Source organism: Eleutherodactylus coqui, chromosome 6 (genome assembly GCF_035609145.1).
Source record: "Eleutherodactylus coqui strain aEleCoq1 chromosome 6, aEleCoq1.hap1, whole genome shotgun sequence".
Taxonomy (NCBI): Eukaryota; Metazoa; Chordata; class Amphibia; order Anura; family Eleutherodactylidae; genus Eleutherodactylus; species Eleutherodactylus coqui.
In genome coordinates this window covers 85,379,076-85,393,786 of record NC_089842.1, presented here as the reverse complement: position 1 = coordinate 85,393,786, position 14,711 = coordinate 85,379,076, and the positions used below count along the sequence as shown (strand labels likewise).

Here is a 14,711-nt window from a genome sequence, read left to right as displayed (position 1 = left end):
CATGCACAGACCGGAGCCGGCGGCTGGGGAGTGAGCATGCCGCGATTTATTTGCCGCGCGAGATTTCGTGCGGACAAATCGCGACTGTCTGCCTACCATTGCGTTTGTTAACGCAATCCTATGGCAGTTTCCACGGGCGGAAATTCCGCGGGAAATCCCGCCGTGGAATTTTCGCCCGTTTGCAGGCAGTCTTAGGCTGATCTGCGAGCCACGAATGCACCGCTGTATTCACCTCTTCAATAAATTTGAATCTTCGTCCTCTTAGGGCTTCTTTCAGGGGACCAAACAGGTGAGAGTCCAATGAAGCAAGAGCAGGGCTATAGGGAGAATGCTTTAACATCTCAAAAATAAGTTTTTGGAGAGTGTTGACAGTATGGGCAGCGGTGTGCAGACATGCATCGTCATGCAAGAACACAACAACTCTGGATAGCAGTCCTCTGCATTTTGTTTGAATTTGATGCTTCAGCTCTTCAGTGAGCATCTCAGTGTAACAATTACTGTTGATTGTTGAACCTTCTTCCTGTTAATATTCCAATACCGGCCCTTGAGAATCCCAGCGCCTGGCTTATTCTTCATGGCTTACACTTGTGCAAACTTCCTTGAAGTCTATCAATTTATACACACTTTTTCTTGTATTGCAGTAACAAGTTAATTTATGTAACACGTTCAACTTTTCGCAGCAGAGACCGAGGAGACGGTGATACAACGGAATGCATTGATAAGACAGTGCGGCCAACAAAGCTTTAGTATAACTGGAATCACGGATAACGTTTTACTCACCCTCCTACTTGTATAGTCATTAGCATCAGCAATGCTTTATTAAACTTCATCTTACCACCTTTTAAAAACTTCTAATTGGATAAAGAAGGTACATTGATGATATCCTGCAAGTTTAGGCACCCCAAATTCTGCACAGTTCATATATCCTAGCTGAGTGTGTGGGCTCTCTTCTCTTGTATGCCGTAATAGAAGTGTCCACTGACCTAAATACCAGAAAATGTAGATAGTTATTCTTTAAATCAAGGGAGTCAAACTCATTTACAGAGGACCACATCAGCATTTTGGTTGCCTTTAAAGGTCTGTTCATAAGGACTTATTCATGTAGGCATATTTGCATTCCATAATAATTGCCTAGTTTTTATGCACATTAATACTGACAGCTTAAACACCATGGATTTGCATTGGGTATTCAGACATGCATTTTTCACATGTGTATTTTAAGCTTGTGAAGAAAAAATGACGGAATGTCCTATTCTGGTACATATTGCAGACTGAAATTGCCCATTAAAGTCAATGGAATTCAGTAAATACACAATGAATATGATGATACATTCCTATTCTCTGCATATTTACTCATTAAGGCAGAAGAAATCTATGTGACCTTCTTGTGTGTTTTTTGCCCACATGAAAAACCCAGTGCAGATGTGTTCAAAAAGGTCGAAATACACAGTGAATAGGCACAGTTTCAATCTGTGAAAACGCAGTGTATTTCATGGACTATGCGTATGTCCGTGTGAATGAGCCTCTAACTGTAACCACTCCTTAACATGGCTATGAGGCTCTATGCACTTCTTCCTTTCCACCTCTTTAGTGCCAAGCTTCCTACATTGGACGCTGGCTAGGGTGCCCGAGTAGGGCTGTCGGGGCTGTGCCACCACCTACGAGTTGCTAAACCGAGCAGTGTGAAAGTGTGCGTCCAAGCATAGAATCCAAGATGGTACTCCCTTCCTGTGCTAACGCTGCCCCACTGCCAAGCACTGTTCGTGTCCTTCAGGGTTACGTAAAAAGCTGGTCCTTCTGCGTCCAGACCTCGTCGCAGGACACATAAAATAACAGGGCGGACCAGAATCGAGCCTTAAGTTTGACGTTTGTGCTTTAAATCCACCAATATCCAAGGAACAGATCTTACCTTGTACTTCTTCTCCCAGGTGGATTTGTAACTTGATCCAGTATACTTTTTAATAGTATCATTGTATATAAGGCCAAAAAAGACATAAGTCCATCCAGTTCGGCCTATTAACTCCCAATGTTGATCCAGAGAGAGGCAAAAAAAACCAATGAGGTAGAAGCCAATTTTCCCCATTTAAGGGAAAAAAATTCCCGCCCGACTCCAATCTGGCAATCGGAATAATCCCCGGATCATTATGCCAACAACATTTGTGCTTTCCGTCACCAAAAGGAACTAGTTTTGCATTCAGAGACTGAACAACCTGCCAGACTTGGTCCTAAAGGTTTGTTATAACCTTTAGGTGCCAGAGAATTGTCTGCACTGAAACAAACAAATTACTTTTCAGCCTAAAGTTGTATTGATACAGACACTCGTCCGTTTGCTGTCCAATCTTTATAGACCTGGCACATTGCATGTCCTATTCTTGCCTGTGAAAACACATGAGAAGAGGACATGCAGCGATTCTTTTGGTCCATGTGAGAAATCATTCATGTGAATAGCCTCATAGGGTGTTATGGGGCTGTGTGTTGTCCATGGAATGGGGCCATTCAGTGACAGCAAGCAGAAATCTATCAAAGATTTACAACCTCTCTTAATTGAATATAGATGGATCACTCTACAGATTGCAGAATGGTGCTGCTTGACCAGAGTTGTCCCTAGCAGTTCTATTACCCAGTGGGTTGCAGTAGTGCTACTATTACTACTTGTTGAGGCTTACTTTTCTATCTTATGCCCACAGGATAAGTTGCAACTACAGAATGAGAAGAAGAAAGTGAAACAACTGGAGCAGAAGGTATCTGAGTGTCGAGCACAGTTGGAGAACCAGCCGGAGAGTTTACATGAGCAGCTCAGGAAGCAGATTCAGGAGGTGAGCAGAGGCATCAAACAGAGTCTTAAAGCGGACACTATACTCCTGTTGTAGGGGCTGGCATAGACAGTGTATTAAAGGGGTGTCTAGCTTAGGAAACTCTATTTCAAGTAGCCTGTAAGTCAGTTATAGGGTGAGGCAGAGTGGAAGATGACAACAAAACCCTCTTTGTTTCTGTAGGACCCGACACGTCTGTGCATTAAACAGACAGTCTAATGATTACAATGGGTACAGTGTAATATTTTCATTCACCTGTGGAGGCGCTGCAGATAAATAGAACATTTGCTATTAGATTCCACCCTAGATTACAACTTTGCAGGAGCTTTAAGCAGCAGGAAAACATTTTTTTTTTGTTATTTCTAAAGGCCCTTTTACACGGAATGGTTATTGTTCAGAATTGTTTAAATACCTGCACTCCTGCAGATATTTGAACTATAGTCGTCCCGTGTAAATGCTTGTAGAGACTGAACAAGAGTCGTTCAGCTTCTGAATGCAGAAAACTGAATGACTGATCTTCAGTGTAAACTGCAGTTGTTCAGTTCTGAACGACTGTCTGCTTACAGTGAATGGAAGCGGGCGGGGAGAGAGCGCCCCATTCTGGCCACTCTATGAGTGATGCCAGTGATACTCGCTCCTGTGTAACCGCACAGGGGGGAGCTTCACTGGGGCACGTTGCCAGGCATCGTTTGCCCGGCAGTTTGTCCTGTGTAAATGGGCCTTAAGAGTCCTTTTAGACAAGCTGATTATCGTTTGAAGGAGCAAGTGATGTCAGCGCTGGTTCATTCGCTCTGCAGCCTGTTTAGACAGGCAGAAACATCGCTTACTTGTTCCAATGAGAATCGTTCAGTCTGTCATATTCAGTATATAAGTGAATGAGAACAATTGACTGATTGCTGTTTAACCTTTAACTGTGGCCATGATTTACTTGTTATACGTCCGTGGTTGTGGGGTCTCAGTCTCCTATATATTGTGGTTGACCTTTTTTTCGCAGTAATGAACTGGATGTTTACAATAAATTGTTTTTATTAATTTTCAGGTTATAAATAATTAAACATGTAGAAATAATTAGAGATGAGCGAGCATACTCGATAAGGCAAACTACTCGAGCGAGTAGTGCATTATTTGAGTACCTGCCCGCTCGTCTCTAAAGATTCGGGTGCCGGCGGGGGAGAGCGGGGAAGAACGGAGGGAAGATCTCTCTCTCCCTCTCCCCCCCCCCCCCCGCTTCCTCCTGCTCACCGCCGCAACTCACCTGTCACCCGCGCCGCCAGCCGAATCTTCAGAGACGAGTGGGCAGGTACTCGAATAAGGCACTACTCGCTTGAGTAACTGCCCTTAGCGAGTATACTCGCTCATCTCTAGAAATAATCTATTTTGGTAATGATACATAATAAAGAACTATAGGAACTTTTCAGTCTTGATTGATGACGCAACCTCCTGTCATACCAGTCTTTTCACAACTAAAACAGAAGCTACTGAGCTATTCGGTCGCAGGGGGAGCGGAGGAGTACCTGATTCTCGAAAATCTAGCATGGGGAGGGGTCTGTGAGACTCCACGTCTGCAGTTAAGGGTTAAACTGAACGATAAGTGAACGAGCCAACGATGATTTTTATGTTTGCATAAAATGAACGACGAGCGAAAAATAAACAATTATCATTCGTCCAGACGTTGGCTCACATTCAGACAGAACAATTATCGTTCAAGTTCGCTTGTTTGAATGGTTTTTTGAAATATAATCGTTCAGTCTAGAAGCACTATAGTGATGGACAATGTTTTGGAGATGTTGGTATTTTCAGCTTCTCACGAGAGAGAAGGAGCCGCTACCATGAATAAGGATTTATTTTTGTGCTCATTAGCATTCTGTTCTATTATGGCAGATTTTTGTGTGGGATGTCAATGTTTGGTTTTCCTGCAGCGGATGTTATTGTATGGGCGGGTTTATAGATGCACCTTTGTATACTAGATGACGGAGATGATGGAGAGCGCAGTCAAGTCCTTTGAAGATTTGGAGTTCCAGCAGTTGGAAAAGGAGAGCAGTCGGGAAGAGGAGCGAGAAGCCTCGTACAAACAGGTCTCCCAGAGCCTATCCCAGAAGCAGAATGAGCTGAACAAAAGGAAGGTAAGAACGTCTTGTAAATCGGCTACATAATTCACATATGGCCACAAGCGACATGTCTGTAATGTCACGTAAAGGTTTGGACTGGTCTCCACTGGTGATCGCATCAATCTAGGTATATTTGGGCATGTAAATGTTTGTACTGTATAAATGTCCTGTACATTCAGTCATATGCAACATTGTATTTGTATTTGCTTTGCATGTCTGCATAAATACCTTGTTTTTAACAAGAGGACTTCTTATCTTACAGGACAAAGTACTACGCTTGGAGGAGCAAGTGAGGAATGCTGAGGAGCAATCACAGGCTGAGAGGCTGAGAATTAGCGAGGAGAACACACGAGTCTTCCAGTCTCTGAATAAGGTATATAGATGACATATAACACAGATACCTGAGAATTAGGTGATGTGTCCTGATAAGGGTTGTACTGTAGTTTATTGACATTTTTAGTTTACTGGGATGTAACCTTCATTTTTTTGAGGTCCATGGCTTAAGGCTACACTCAGATTGTGTTTTAAAGCCTAAAACCACATCCAGACAGAACCCTGGATGCAACCATACGCTGCTGTTAGTAAAACGGAGACCAAAGCTGCAAGCTTGGGTCTCTATTTTCAAAGGTTTCTGTTCAGTTCTGACATTTTGGCCAAATAAAATAGCATAGTCGCCCAAAATGCAGGAATCAAGTGGAAATCTGCCAATACGAAGATCCAAGCAGCCTATCAATGGTTCTGTCTGCATTCCATTTTCGGACATCTAGACGGAGCCCTGCAATGGAACCCCCTAACAAAGTTTTAAAAACGCAATCTGAATGTTGCCTAACACTACTTTGACAATTGGGTGCAATCACTGTGCAACAGCCACAAGATGGGACAAAACCTGCAATGTTTTGGGGAGCCCCAGTGTATGAGTAGTTCTTAATCAACAATGTACTCTGCTTATACTGCTAGACGTGGCTATAGGAGGGACAGAGGTTGCAGTTATACACAAGCCCTGGTAACTGAGGGGGTTCAAAGGTCCTTCTGCCACATTTCAGATCTCTAGCACAATAAATAGTATGTGACATAGGAGTCAGCTTGTAGAAGCTCCCTTATGGCATAGAAGTGTCTTTGGGGATGCAGCACCTTTATAACTACTGTATGCTACTCGGTCAGTTCCAGAGGCTAGATGTCATACAAAATCTCTAACCAGACCTATAAACATCAGGCACCCAGAATTCCTAAATATAATATTGCCCCAATGTTCTCAAACGAAAGAGAGACAATATAAGCATTGATTCCTCCTGAAACTCTGTCCCCGTCTTGTTGGAGCCTCTTGTCATGTGGGCCTTCATGGTCCTCTGCCTGTAGGAATGGACGCGTACATGGATTTGAAATGCTTCATTAAGAGTGTCAAGATTCACTGATCCCATTTCACCTCAATCTGTCAAACAATGAATGAATGGGAACATGGCTAAGATCCAACACAGCAAATGAGCGTGTCACACCCATGCTATATCGAGCGGTCAGCCTCATACCTGACTCCTCCAAGGCTCTGAGATATCTGGCCTACATGCTGGCAAACTGTGGGAACTTCCACAAAGTTTCATCATGTCTAAAATGCCTTCTCTCGTCCTCCAGCAGAGTATAGAACACAAGGCTGGGTCCTTCTCTTAAGTTATAAACTCTGCTCGGATTTTCCTGGGAAAGCTGGGTGACCAGCGACATGTATGTACATTTGCTGTATGACTAGATGGATTTTTTTTAGGACTTTAGAGTCCATCATCCTGCTTTCACTGCAACATACATGGGGGACTTGGAGCTCTCTATCAAGGATGGAGCTCCGACACCTACAACAATATGTTGCTAAATTAAACTCCACAGAATCTTGGATCTAAATAAGTCCTTTTTATTGCTGTTCTCCCCGTTATAAATGTCTTCAGCAATACTCCAAAAGATCCACATACTGATAAGTGGCTGTTGTATATATTTATATGCTGCTGCCATTGAGTCCCATGTATTTATCTGGGTTCTCTGGCTCAAGGAAGTCTATGACACATTATAGGAGGAATATAATTACATGTTCAAAAAAGACTCAGGGATCATTCACACCCTACACTAAATATAGATTTACTATTATGCCCAAATGGATATTAATAGCAGATGTGAACTATAATGACTGGTACAGTTTGGATGTATCTTAACCCTTTGCAATCCAATTTTGGATTCAGGGTTTCCTAGGGGTTCTTCTCTTTCTGCCATTATACAATGGCGCCACCTGCTGGCTAGAGCCAGTACTGCGGTATTGGACATGTTGGAGAGGCCCCCGACAACAGAGCGGCCAGTAATATACAGTAAGAATACCCTGCTGGACGTCTTCCGACATCGGAGCTGTACAGCCCTCACTCAGAATGTCTTTAGACGTCAGACAGTGGATTGAAAAGGGTTAAAGGTCTACTCTGCTTTTGATAATCCCTTTCTGTTAGAAGGGTCACAAGTAAATCCGCTAGTCAGATTGTCCTGCTTTGGGAGTCCCAGTGATCAGCGGTAATCTGTGGAGGAACCTGGCAGTGTTCAATGTACTGTCCATGTAATATGTGGACGTGTTGGGTCTTCCAGTGTGGGAGACCCTCTATGTAGACGCTCTACACTCAAGAATCAAGAGATCTCTCTATTAATTCAGAATGCCCCAATAAGGAAGTTGGAAATAAGTTTTTTAAACCAGATAGTCCCTTTTACATAGGAATCTGTGATCTCATGTTGTTGATTGGTTTTCAGGAAAAGGATCGCTTGCTCGCTCTTAGCGCCTTGAGTGGGAAGAGCTCCGACCAACAGGACGGAAAGGAAGGCTCCCACAAAAAAGTGAGTAATAAAACTTATACATGACTGTTTTGTCACATTCTAGATTATATCTGTCTTATTCCCTTTTTCCTACCCTTCCATCCCCATTCACTCACTCCCTCCATCTACTCCTATTTCTCCCATCATCCTCCCTCTCTATTCTATCTCTCACTCTCCCCCCATCCTTTCGCTAACACCCTTAATCTCCCACTATTATATTACACATTAGATACAGGTCTGTCTAATGTGTATGCGGGGCAGGATACCCATAGTTTCCTTGGGCAGGCACAGATTGAGATCTTGTCCCCTGTATATCAGAGGTTATGGGCGTGATATAATTCACAATGACCATTATACATTTGAGTTAAGTTATTGCAGTGCATTACAGGAGAATTTATTACTTGGACACCTTTTTTTTTTTTTGCAATTACCTCATATCCAAATGCTAAATGGTCAGTCTGACCCTGGATCTGTCCACTTTAGATAAGTGCTGGCAGAGGTACTTGGCCACAGCCAAGGGTGCCCATAGAGATTAGATAGCCGTCTGCCAAATGTTCATTCGGCCAACAGCTCTCTTGCCCAATAAGATTAGGGTCCTCTGCTTAGAATCCCCACCAATCAGCTGTTCCTCCTGCCCCCGTGGGAGCTGGAAGTGTAATAGAAGGCATCACTCAGCTGGTCAGGGTCCTGGGCCCCGGGCGGCAGACCCTTGTCAATCAACTGACAACCTATCTAGAGGTCATCAGTTATAAAAGCCCGGAATAATTCCCTTCTACTTTTTGAAGCATCTATGGTCATTCAGAGCTACAGAAAAGATAGCTTTGGGCTAAATCTCACCTATCTCATGGGTATAATTGGCTTTAATCTACCCCCTACGCCCCCCCCCCCCCCAAACTAGTCCCAGTCCCTCCACCCCACCACCCACCATTCTGCTCCTTTTTATCTCTCTATGAAACTTTGCACCTATTTTCTTTGCACTTTTGAGACCGTTCTCTTGTTTTAGGACTCCAATACATTGGAGCTCACTTCAAAGCATGAGCCTCACATGTCCATGCACAAAATAAAAGTGAGTACACCTCAAGAAACTCTCTATGTATAATGTACACCCTGTGTACTTGTCGTAACCCTCCCCAATCACAAGTAATCAAATTGGCTTGGCATGGAAATTTACAACGACACTTCAGGCTATTATACAATTGCGCATTGTTTGTCTCCCTGTTGATTATGCAAAACAAAATCAAAGCACACCACTGCACCCTACTGGCACACTGTAGTATTACCATTTTACTTTCATTTACATTTTTTTTACTTCACTCTGTAACTTCTGTCCTTCTGCTTATCTCTATGCACCCCTTCAATACACTCAATAATAATCTTGGTTATTGAGTTTAATAGTGATTTAGCTTATTTTTAATATTCTTAATTAGAAAATCATTTTGCAATTTCACCAGAATTCCCTATGGTCTCCTTCAGATGAGCATATGCGCTAATGCGCACGCTTCAGCTATGAACGAAGTTGATTTGCGCTCATGTCTGCGCATTGCTCAGTACTTTTGCAAATGCAGGGCATGTTCATATGCACACAACAAACCCACGCCCTGATTTAAATGACTATTTAGCCTAACGAGGTCCAGATGTGTTCTTTTTTCATGGCATTGCGCATTTGTGTTTGCATTGCAAACGCATTTGCTCACCTTCAAAAGACTTCTATAGGGCTCTTTGGTGTGCAAATGTGCACAATATAGAACATGAGAAATGTGCGCGCAAAACATGGAAAATGTGTGAGAACCCATTGATACCAATGGGTTCTATTTTCTGCATATCGCACATGCAAATTATGCGTGCGTAGAAACATACGCAAATACACCGGTGTGAAAGAGCCCTAAGGCCGGGTTCACACAAGTGCATGCATATTTTTGTGTGCATTTGCATCGCGTTCTGCGCATTGGGCTTTGCGTATTTGCGCGTACAATTGAGGTTTTTATTGGACATTTTTGCGCACGCAAACAGTGCACATTTCTATGTGCAAACAAATATGCAACAATTCTCTCAATTAGTTTCATGACTATAAAGTTTTTTTTTTTTTTTTGCGCAATGGAATTCTTCATGCAAAATACGCACTTGGAATACAAATACAGTCATATGAATCCGGCCTGTTTCACAGACTCACAGCAAACCTGAACTAAGGTGGTAGCCTGGGAGTAAATTGGGCTGTGCTGTAATACCACACCCAACCTATGGTCAGGTGTGGTGCTGTTTTTGGAAAAAAACAGCCATGGTTTTTCTTAAAGCGTCTTCAACTAAATTGACTCAAAATCACATGCATATCTTGACATTAACTAAAATTGTCCACTAGGGGCTCCAGAGAACCTCCAGCCTGCCTAGAAGAAGAGGAAATGCATCATTTTTGCGACAATCTGACCGCCCAGTTTCACTCCATGGCAACAGTAAGTGACCTCATATTTAATTTTTTTCTTCCTAATGTTAAATAATTCTTAAATCTTATTTTAATGGTCAAGGGCTTATTCAGACGTCCATATATCGGCTGGGTTTTCACGCCCGGCCGATATACGCTGCCCCTCTCTGCAGGGGGAGGAGGTGGGGCGGACCGAGAGCAGTGCAATGAGCTCCTGCCCCCTCTCCAGCCCTCACCACTATTTGAAATGGGAGGGGGCGGAACGGGCGGAACTTGGCTTTGCCCCTGCCCCGCCCCTCCCATTGCAAACAGTGGCAAGGGGCGGAGAGGGGGCAGGAGCTCATTACACTGCTCCCATCCCGTCCCGCCTCCTACCCCTGCAGAGAGGGACAGCGTAAATCAGCCGACCGATATACAGACGTCTGAATAAGCCCTAAAGGTGGGATTTCTGGTTTTCCATTAATAAGGCATAATCATTAAATATCTATATGTATGTGTGTATATATGTATAAATTTCTACTACTTACTGACATACTTTTTTTCAAATCTTCACCACTGTTGCGATTTGTGCTTGATGTCTGCCAGTGAATATCAAAGGCTGATCACCTATGACGTAATACTTCTAATAAGGGCTTATTTCCGTGAGCGATATCGCGTGCGGTTTGTGTGATGTGATGCGCATAAAACTCGCATTAATAAATCAATTTCTTGAACAGATTTATTCACATCTGTGAAAAATAATCACAGCATGTTCCTTTTCTTGGCATTCTGCTGGATCGCCTCGTCCATTGTTTTCAATGGGACCTTGAAAGACATTGTATGGCACTCGCATGCCGTGCGATGTTCGTGCGAGTGCAATGCGATGTTTTCCATGGAAGCCAATGGGAAACACTTACAATTAGAGATGAGCGAGTATACTCGCTAAAGGCAATTGCTCGAGCGAGCATTGCCTTTAACGAGTACCTGCCCGCTCGAGACAGAAGGTTCGGGTGCCGGCACAGGGGAGCGGTGAGTAGTGGCTGTCAGCAGGAGGGAGCCGGGGGGGGAGAGAGGGAGAGAGGGAGAGAGAGATCTCCCCTGCGTTCCGCCCCGTTCTCCCCCGCAGCTCCGTGCCTGCTGCCGGCACCCGAACCTGCAGTCTCGAGCGGGGGAGATACTCGCTAAACGTGTGTGAGGATCGCAATTTCACAAAAGCCATGCTCTTACGGTTTGCTACAATGTATCAGTTTGGAGTCCCAGCTGTTTAGCTCACATAGAATGCTCAGACTGGATATAATTGTGGCAAACTATCAGCTGTGAGGAGCATTAGGGTTGTGTGAGTTTTTTTTTACAAGAACGCTCACATTCACTGACAGCAAACTGGGATCTTGACAACGGTGAGGAAGTGAAATTCAAAGTATATTAGAAAGTTGCATAGAATATTTACATTTTTTGTAACAAAAAAAAGGTGCATTTTAGGCTTGTTTAGGCTGTTTAGTCGTTCACGACCCTAAAGGCTCCCTGCCTCCATGTTTTTCGTTTTTTGCAGTGCTTCTTTCAGTTGTGTGATATCCATGCCAGTATTAGCTATCATGTCCTTTGGCGGTTGGGTCTTCTTTTACCACTGATCTCTCCAAGCATTATAGATTTTTAGCGATTCTGCTCGCGTTACATGGCCAAAATCCATGAGCCTGGGTCTGGCCATCTTGCTCTCCAGTGATATACTGGGTCTTACATGATTCAGGACTTCTCTGTTTGTTGCTCTCTCCATCCAGGACATACGCAGCAGCTTTCGCAGCACCACAGCTCCAATGCATCAATCCTCCTTCTATCAGCTTTTTTCGCAGTCCAGCTTTCACATCCATACATGGCTATGGGGAAAACAGTAGTTTACACTATCCTACGTTTAGTTGCTTTCTTGACATCCCAGTTTTCTAGATCTTGTCCATGTTTAGCATCGCGCTTCGCCCCAATGCTATCCTATGTCTTATCCCTAGCATAGATTCTCCCTCCTGCTCAATTTTCGAACCAAGGAAGATGAAGTCATTTTAGGCTCTTTGCACACTAATGTGACGTTTAAAAAAAAAAAAAAAAAAAAGTGTTCTTCGTCTTGCCACATTGACTAAAATGGGGTCGTGTGCGGTCCGAGTCTAGTATAGATTTTCACTCTGACAACACTCAGACAGAAAATATTCTGATGTGCTGGAGGCCTTATTGTGAGTGCTAGTTTCTATTAATACAAGCTTGTTGGCCATAAAGATTAGATTACAGCTCACAGTCTAATGTCTACAGGGACAACCAGACAGCCCCAAAGGGGAAAATGGGTATCTGACAGGTTGAGGTTGTTCTACTTGTGAGATTCCTGTGAGATAAGTGGAGACACAGAAATATGGCAGCTGCTAAGCTTTCTTGGAACATGTGGATATGACCGAGTTGAATATGCATGATAATTTTTGGAATCGGGGCTGATCTACTAATATAATAAATGCATTTCTGGTGTGCCGTTATCTTTTTAATGCCTCATGGATACAATTAGAAAGTATCTATACTTTTGCAACTATTATTTCCTTGCTTCATTGCATATAAAATATAACGATCTGCAGCTTTACAATTAGTCCTGATTTAAAGAGCTTCTATTTCCGACAACTGTAGGATCAGAGAGCACTATGTTTGCTTGTAGCCTGTAACCACGGACAGATACGTAAGTCTGCATAGATGCTGTATGCACGAAATAGTACGGGATCATTATTCAAGACTTCGTTTGCCAGGGATGAAATAGGATGCAGTTTGGTTGGTTGCCTTCAGCATTTGTGGTCCTGGCCTCTGAGGAGAATAGAGGCAGGGGCGCAGGGCGTTACTATGGATAAGCAGAGTTTCTTATATTTCTGTATACAGGGTCTGGCAGAAGAAATGTCACATAATTCAACAGTAGTGTCAGCAAATTTGTCTCAAATTCTCTTACAGTTATCAGTGTTGCAGGGTTTGTCTTGTACACAAGGTCTTTAAGGAAAATCGAATGGAGTTAGGTCTGGGGGTTGTAGCTGGCGACTCCAGTGGTCCTCATCACCCAATCCATCTCCCTTTTGAATTGCATGTCAAACCATTTATACTGATGATTATACTGTACAGTAAAACTTCGAGTTTCCTTGGTAATCTGTCCGAAAGCAATCGGCCAAACTTGAAACCAGTGAAACTCGAGGCAATTATTTCCATAGGAATCAATGTAAATCCAATTAGTTTGTTCTAGACATTCCAAAAAACACACAAAACCACATTTAATGGAGAATAAATATTGGCTTTAATACCAAAATCAATAATAAAGGAATATAAAAGACTACTGTAAAGAATAAATGAATATTTAACATGTTATTGAACACATTACTGTGTGTTATTTGTGGTGTTACATAGGCCTGCAGGTCATATCTACTACATCATCTGTCCTTAGCGTTATCACTGTGTTCTCTGTGCTGTTACACAGGACTGCAGGTGACATCACTGTTATCTGTCCTAAGTTATCACTGTGTTCTCTGTGCTGTTACATAGGACTGAAGGTGACATCATTATCTGTCCTTGGGGTTATCGCTGTGTGTTATCTGTGGTGTTACATAGGACTGCAGGTGATGGCACTATATTATCTGTCCTAAGTTATCAGTGTGTTATCTAGGTAAACATGGCCACTTACATTACACTACAGTACTGATTTACTAGCGCCGACAGCGACACTGGAGAAGGGGGGGAGTGTTTCAGCATCAGGAGGAGGAGACGCTGAGCAGGAGATCACATGGGCCGCGTCAGCAGCGAGGCCACAGGGGCTGGCGGCCGCCAATGAAACAAGAAGCAGCCGGTGAAACTAGAGGTGAAATTCTGGCTTGAAAAATCAGTGAAACTGGAAACCGGCTAAACTAGCAGACAATGAAACTAGAGGTTTGACTGTACTACTTAAAGGGTGTTACTCCTTGCCAGACCCTGTATTAGAGAACTGCCATACAGAACATGGTTTTGTGTTCCCCTGCTGGATGACGGAACGACTCTCATTCGTATCACCCATTATTTTGCAGCATGTCTGGAGAGTGCCGGCCTAGCTCTGCATCTTGCTGTATCCTCCAGCAGTTCTGGTGGTAAGATTGCCTTAGCCATTAGCCCAAATCTTCAGATCGCAAGGAACCACAATCTTCCGTGTGAAGATAGAAGATCCTGTGGGGGAAGATTACAGACTAGTGCTCCCAGGCTTCCTCTGACATACAGGTAATCCTGATATACTGACTAATTGCTCATTCACACGGCTGTATGAGGGTTCTGGTCTGCAAATGGTTTTTGCACACCAAAAAAGAACATGCTGCATTTTTTTTCACGCAATTGAAAGTTTCGTTAAAAATACATAGCTGTGAATGAAGCCATTGGAATCAATGGGTTATATTTATTCACTGCGTATTATGCATGTAAAAAATATGCACTTATTACGTTCCGTATATATGGCCAAGTGAATGAGTCCTACGGCACAGTGTGTCATTATAGGGAGCCAGACGTGTCCCCACAGCACCATAAACTAAGTTATGGTGCTGTTAGGGG

At 43.3% G+C, this 14,711-nt stretch overlaps 1 protein-coding gene across 2 annotated transcripts in view; it reads left to right on the top strand.

Annotated features, from left to right (window-relative positions):
- The window catches only part of PHLDB3 (pleckstrin homology like domain family B member 3), a 70,699-nt gene that overhangs the window by 41,244 nt on the left and 14,744 nt on the right, over positions 1–14,711 (top strand). The window contains exons 5-11 of one of the 2 annotated variants that reach the window (XM_066607086.1): positions 2,688–2,816; positions 4,781–4,936; positions 5,184–5,294; positions 7,685–7,768; positions 8,751–8,813; positions 10,104–10,194; positions 14,201–14,387. In XM_066607086.1, coding sequence (XP_066463183.1) covers positions 2,688–2,816; positions 4,781–4,936; positions 5,184–5,294; positions 7,685–7,768; positions 8,751–8,813; positions 10,104–10,194; positions 14,201–14,387 — 821 coding nt within the window. The remainder of the gene's footprint in view (positions 1–2,687; positions 2,817–4,780; positions 4,937–5,183; positions 5,295–7,684; positions 7,769–8,750; positions 8,814–10,103; positions 10,195–14,200; positions 14,388–14,711) is intronic. The other variant, XM_066607087.1, reaches the window with a different exon arrangement.